This window comes from Zingiber officinale, chromosome 2A (genome assembly GCF_018446385.1).
Source record: "Zingiber officinale cultivar Zhangliang chromosome 2A, Zo_v1.1, whole genome shotgun sequence".
NCBI classification, from domain to species: domain Eukaryota; kingdom Viridiplantae; phylum Streptophyta; class Magnoliopsida; order Zingiberales; family Zingiberaceae; genus Zingiber; species Zingiber officinale.
Window position 1 is genome coordinate 134,401,285 of NC_055988.1, and position 7,144 is coordinate 134,408,428.

Sequence of the window (7,144 nt, forward strand, 5' to 3'; positions counted from 1 at the left end):
AAAACTTCTTACTATATAAGATTTACTCCCGTAGGGCTTTCCACTACAAGAAAAAAGCCTAACAACAACGGTTTTTCACCGTTGTCGTAGCCCCTTTCGGACTGTTGTTAAATGTCGTGTTGTTAAAAGGGGTGCCTAAAGACAACAGTTTTTAACCGTTGTCTTTGGAGGCAAAGACAACTGTTTTACAACGGTGAAAAACCGTTGTCTTTTCATTCAACGACAACAGTTGTTCACCGTTGTCTTTGAGCGTCTACCTTTAATAGCAGAGTTTTTAACAACAGTTTTAAACTATCTATGACAACGGTGAAAAACCGTTGTCTTTTTTAGATAAAAAATAAAAAAAATTAATACACAATTTTCCAATATTATAAATCATTCAAAATACTAAATTTCAAAATAAAATTTAATATACAATTTTCTAACATTCAAAAATAATATCTATAATATTCTGAAGAAATTTCATAAGCAACCAACAAAATGATAACACTATTAAAACAAAGGTAGAACAATATAACACGAGATTTTCTACTTAGATGTCGGTGAAGAGGAGGGACTGCAACTCCTAGTGCTCCTTAATTTGTCAAAGTCTCTCCATTTTTTTTTGACTTGTCGGCATTCTTCCCAGTACTCTTGAGGACACATATTCGACTAAAGATATATATTACAAATTAGAAACTAAACTGTACACGTGAATCTAATTGCACTGCATAAATGTTACATAACCATAAAAACCATTTGATCTAGTCATTTAACAGAAGTGCAAAAAGCGTTATCTATGTAACATAAATGGTAACCTCTTGAAACAATATAGTGGCTCTTAAAGTCATGAACACGTTAAGGTTTTCACCAACTATAGTAGGAATGGCTGTAGTAATTACCTGAAACAACATAAATATGTTTTTATTTGATTGTATAGTAGGAAGAAAACATTAAGATTTATACTGCTGCTACAATAGGAAATCATATTGCTACTCAGTGTTCAAGCCTATCTATCGCAACCATCAATAAAAACATCAATCAATATAAGGCGCACAAAATTTGATCTCTTGCATCAAGTTGGTAGATCATACCTCAAAGTCTTTACGAATGATTTTGTCCATGTTGCAAAGGGTTAGGATCTTGAATCTGGTTCTCCAAGTCTTGCTGCCTTGTGTCATCTCCATCTTCAACTCCAACAATGTTTCTGGCTTCATTCTGCTGCTGACTTTGATTAAGTTGGACCGAGCGCAAAGTTCTCCTAGCCCTCCATCTTAAATACTCAATGAGCAAAGAGTTCATACTGATTGAAATACCAAACCCAGTAAATGAGGAAAGTAAAATGGAGAACACAGGGCTTACTCCTAGCTATAGAATCAACAAGAGGATTTTCAACTTCTGTATTAAAAATTAAACAAAAAATTTGGGCTACCAAATCCATCTGACGAATCGCATCACCTTACCACACTATAGAAAACATGAGAAAAGAGGATCACAAGTGCAAATTGGAACGATGCATAGGCCCAAATGTAGCTCTGGCTCACTGTAAATAAAACACTCAAATTCATGGTTTGACATAAAGCATTGTAAAAAATACAGATTCAGTACAACAATGTGGCAATCACACACAACGCTATTAAGGTTTGTTGTATGATAAAAAAAATGGATACTGAATATATGAAAGCTAATAGAAAATATTGGAAGAACCTGAAATTGCAAAACCATAGGAAGAGAAAGATGAATTACCCATCGTTGAAGCTATCATGGATGCGAGAAGACCTAGAACACAAGCAAATGGCAAAGATATGGCAAGAGCATGGGGACCCAATTCACTAACCTGTTAGAATAAAGTTTTAGTTGAAAGTAAATGTAAACTCATGAGACTAAATTGAACAAGTGCGTTGGAAATCATTAAAAAATCAAAAAATAATAATAATACAAATTGTATTTAAAAGTTGAATAATCTTACTAAGAGTTGCTCCAGGAAGCAGAAATAGGCAAGCATGCTGACCATGACAAGAATAGGGACGTCCTGCAATACCTTGTCATGAAAATGAAGAAATATCAGTTAAAACTAACATATACCCAAAGGTCAAAGGCATATATCGCCACAAGATTAAGCCAAAACCTGTAAATTGTTAAATAATGATCTATTGATTATAGTAATGCTTTTATTAAGGTACAACTTGCAGGTCAATGAGAAATTTCTAATATATTTAAGGCATAAAAATACCCAATATAATAATGCAGCATGGCATTATGGTAAATTAGTATAATCCTTCAGGAAAGAAACTTCCTCGAGATGTTGTTGTATAACCGATATAGCCAACAAGACCATATATAACATTAAATTGGCAAAGAAACTTCCTCGAGATAGTTTCAGAAGAAATAGATGATCTGAAATATCCGCCAGACCAGATCTTCATGCTGAACATAAATCATAGCAGCTTTAGGATTCTTAGAATAAGACAGTATTATTATCTTCCTCCTGTGTTCTACATTATGAGAATATTATGAAATATTTTGGGTATGCAAAATCAAAAGCCTAGGACCTTTTGGTACCAACAAAACTGAAAAAAAAACAATAAAAAAAAATTGCAGTTTAATCAAGTTGCAAAGAAAAGATTAGGAAGGAGATTAGAACAAGAGAATGTTAGCTATTTTTTCATCCATTAGCAACAAAAAAAAAAGATGCATTTTATATAACTCACACAAAAAAAAATCACTTTACGAAGAAGATTAGAACAAAGAGAAGATTAGCTATTTTTTCACCCATATCAATTGATCCTGTCCGAGCACTGAGTCGACGGACGCTGGGGACGTGACACGCTTCGCTGCCTCCGACTGGTGGTGTAGCCCTTCGACGAACCTGCAAGGAAGCCGAGCCGGGAGGGGTTTCCCGGCGACGGCCCTCCGACGCTTAAGTCAGGCAACGAGAGAGGCAGAGTAACGAGGCTACAGTAGAGATGTGTGCATACCTTCGTCGATGTCTGGGGTCTTTATATAAGACCCCGGGGAAGCGCAGACACGTTTTCCAATGCGTGCACGCTTCCCCAAACATATCTTAACAAGCCTGTGTCAGAAAAGTACCTCTGGCGCAATTCCACAATCGTCCGAGCATATCCCGGATGTGAAGGTGGAAGCTTCCACCGTATGATTCTGTGTACGGCTCGGTCGCCAACTATGCTGCTTGTCGGCGGCAGGTGTCTCGAGGATGATGTTATCCCCTGTCTCCTTTGTCCTCTTGCGTTCCTTGTCTGTTCCGGGGCCGAGCGAATCGGCCGCTCGGCAGGCATATTACTTCTGCATCGGTCATATGCTCGGATGAGACTGCTCCTGCCTGTGCTGCCTTGTGCACCGGCCAAACGGACAGCCCGCTCGACCCTTGAAACCTTTTTACCTTGAGCCTCAGAAACCCGACCCCTAGTCGGGTTGTCTTTCATTCGGTTCGGAGGATTCACGGTCGGTCGGCCTGCGGGGCCCTGTCGGTAGGCCCGCTCCGTCCGGTCGGCCGGTCTCCGGGTTGACTATCTTGACCTTTGACCTCCACGTGCCGTTGACCCCCCGCCGACGAGGGTACCCCGTCCTTATTACCGGATCACATGCCTCCCCTTCAAGTCTAGTCGAAGGAGGCGGCAAGTCCGACTGACTAGACTATGAATTTGGTCGAGCGACATTCACTTCGTCACTCCCGAAAGTGTATTTACGATCGGCTCTAGGAGGCCCCCTCGGCCGATCGGCGAGTTGATGGCTATGCCTTGTAGTTTTGATCTCCATTTGTTGCTTGTCGTGCTACTGTTTCGGGGGCGGTCGGCATCGTCGGGTCTCCTCGAAATTCGTGTCAATCCTCATTAAGTTGCCCACGCGCGAGTAATGACGCTCATTAAATGCTGTCCAATCGTTGATCACCACTTAGCATGTCCGTCGTCATCGTACGGTGGGGGCGTAAGCTTCGATGGGACATATGTCGGTTCAAATGCGACGGTCCGATGTCCTCGCTTCTTTCGATGACCTGGATCGGACGGCTGTGGTGAACCGAGACCGGGGTTTATGAAGCGCCGACGCTGACCCCCCTTCCATCGCTCTTGCCTTCGCATTTTTGGTGCTCCCTCTCGCAAACATCTTTCCGACGTTCGCTCGCCTCGGTGCTCCGACGAACCTTCGACCTTCTCCTTCATGCTTTGCTCTCAGTAAGCTTTCTCCTATCTCTATTTTCTTCTGTTTTCTCCCTTATGGTAGTCTTTGCATTCGTTCAGTGTAGTTTCAGTCTCCTCCCTCAATCCTTTTATTTTTCTTTCCTCGGTCCTTCCTTCCTCACTACTGTTCCGGCGATAGCTAGCACCTCGCAGCCTTCTGATCCTTCTCCTGGCCTATGGTATATGACCATGGTTAGCCAGTTCGATGAAACTGACGCAGGAGGCTTCCTTAGCAAATTTGAACTGCCTCCTGACCATAGACTAGTTATAGCCACCTCTTCCGATCGGCCCTCTAATCCGCCGAGCGGCACTGTTTGCTTCTTCCGCGACCAATTTATGGCCGGTCTGCGCTTCCCTCTACACTCTTTTATCCGGGAAGTTTGTAATTATTTCCGCATCCCGCTCGGCCAACTTGTCCCCAACTCTTTTAGGTTGTTGTACGGCGTAGTAATCCTCTTCAAGCTGCACGACATTCCCTTAGTCCCCAGAATTTTCCATTACTTTTACTACCCAAAACAGTCCGAGTGGGGTACTTTTCTTTTCCAGTTGCGGATCGGTCTCGTCTTCTTCGATAAGATGCCGACCTCGAACAAGCACTGGAAGGAAAATTATTTTTACCTTCGCTTTCCGGAACTGCCATCCTTTCGCACCCAGTGGCAGACCACCGTGCCGAGCCAACCTAACCTCGGTAAATACAAGAGCCAGCCGGACTATCTTCATGCGGCCAATCTATTAGCTGGTCAGAGGTTCAACATTAACAAGCTACTCCACGAAGGGGTGTTGTATATATTTGGCTTGAGCCCGATCTGAATGAAGCTCCCGAGCAGCATGGCTAAGCACTTCCCTTGTCTTTTTTCCTTTTGGTCTAACTGATTTATTCTTCTATTATGCAGCTGACATCATGTGGTGCGCCAAGGTTGCCGAATGGCTGAAGTTGAAAGCCGCCGAAATGGAAGCCGTGGTAGCCAAGGAGATGGCTGATCTAGGCATCGCGCCAGTCGGCTGGCATGAAGACGAAGGCACTCCAACTGAGGCCCGAGAGTCTGCCGATCAGGTCACCGCAACTGGAATGGCAGGGGATGCTATTTCTTCGGCCGATCAGCAGCCTACATCTGAGGACGCGGAGCGGTCGGCAGGTGATTCCCCACTGATAGTACGCAAGCGCCTCCGGACGACCATTGCGCATGCTAAGCCAGTGATTGGGCCAGTTGACGCCCCCTTAGAGACGATCGACTCGCTACCTGCCGCGCATGAGGCCATTTCTTCTGATCGGACTCCCTCCCAGCTCGACCAGCCAGCAGCTTCATCTGGAGCGCCACCCGTTAGTTCTGTGCCCCGGGTCCGACTTCGGCTCAAGCGCTCGGACATTATTTCTGCGCCGATCGGCGAATCGTCCAGCCGAGCCATTTCTTCCCAATCGGATCCGAGCGGTCGTCGAGTGATCCAATTCGTCCTCCGTCTTCCCACCGAGGAGTTCCTTTTGGCGACGGATCAGCCCAGTGCTCCCGAGCATCAAGTTACTATTCAAGGGCCGCTCGCCAAGACATGGGAAGATGCGAGGGGTCGGGTCGCCTTGATGACTCCCGGTCAGCTAGCCGACAGCCATATGCAGCAAGCCACCGGGGTATGTTTCCTAACACGCTATTATGACGGCTTCACTAGGTTCCTGACATTATCCCATCCGAACGCAGCAATGGGCGGAGAACATTGCGGTCAGCAATCGTCTAGCCGAACTGGAGGAGGAGTTGAAGAAACTCCAAATTTCTGGAGGGGCGCCGGCTAAGGGGCCCTCGTACGCCACGCTCAAGTCCGAGCTGGCCAAAACAGAAAAACTGCTAGCGGCCGAGCGGCACAAGTCTTCCGGCCTGGAAACCAGGGTAGCTGGACTTGAGGTCCAAGTCAAGTCCCATGACCACCAGATCATTGTGGCCACCAACAGAAAAAATAGGGCCGTTGCTGATCTGGACGCAATGAAGGTGCAGGTTCGGGTGCTGGAGCAGCGCGTCACGGAATTGACCGACCTGCTATCTGCTGAGAAAGAGAGCCGATTTGCCACTAAAGCTAAACTGCAAGTAGATCTGAAAGATCTTCAGGAAGCTCTCGACACCTCCCGAGCGGCGCTGAAGGAATACCAAGACGGAGAGTCCGACCGCTTCGAGGTGATGAGACGGAACTACCTTCGATCGGACGCGTTTGGTAACAAGTTCAGCGATCGGCTAGTCCTGTCCTTCGAAGAGGCCATCCGGGCGACAATTGTCTACCTGAAAGCCAAGGGCCATCTCCCTGAGGACACCGCTATTCCTCCTCGAGACCTGGCCGGCCTGCTGGAAGCTGTTCCGGAGCCCATCTTCGAGCCCTGGAGTGAGGAGCGTTTATGATTTTCTTTTAGTATTTTTTGTAATTCTTCTGATCGGCTCTAAGGGCCTGACTTTTAATGGAGATATCCCGCCATTTTATTAGCTTACTTTGTCAATACTTATATCCTCCGATCAGATCGCGACCTACTATCGTTCACGTCTCCCCCTTTTCCTTCTCGTTAATCGTTTCTCGTCTTGCCTTGCTTTTCGAAGGGTTTTTTTAACGAAGTATCCTCTATAATGGGGCCGCTCGGTTGGACATCTCCACGTCTTTAAATGGAATTCTCTTTTGGTGTTTGCAAGTACCTTTGGTCACTCGGTCGATCGACCTTTTGGCTCACAGGCCGACCTTTTTAGCATCTTCTCGCTGATCTACCCAGATGGAAGCACGTTATTATTTTCTTGTCCCTATGGCCAGGGCCCGTCGCTTGCTAGTGTTTATCATCGAGCCGAATCCCGCATGACTTGTCGCGTCTGCGCAAGACAATTTTTAGGCCGGGGGGGGGGGTTTATAGTCGCCGGTTCGACTCTAGGGTTTAACGTCGGAGCTCGACGGTCTTCAAGCCGGGGGGTTTATAGTCGCCGGTTCGACTCTAGAGTTTAACGTCGCCG

General features: G+C 45.8%; 1 protein-coding gene across 1 annotated transcript; it reads right to left on the reverse strand.

The window, feature by feature from the left end:
* Positions 1–968: 968 nt before the first annotated feature.
* On the reverse strand, positions 969–2,029 carry LOC122044007 (the record flags this gene model as incomplete). The annotated part of the gene is made up of 4 exons (XM_042604557.1): positions 969–1,347; positions 1,443–1,522; positions 1,726–1,816; positions 1,949–2,029. Coding segments are annotated over 4 exons (516 nt in total), but the record flags the coding sequence as incomplete, so codon positions are not given.
* Positions 2,030–7,144: the final 5,115 nt, after the last annotated feature.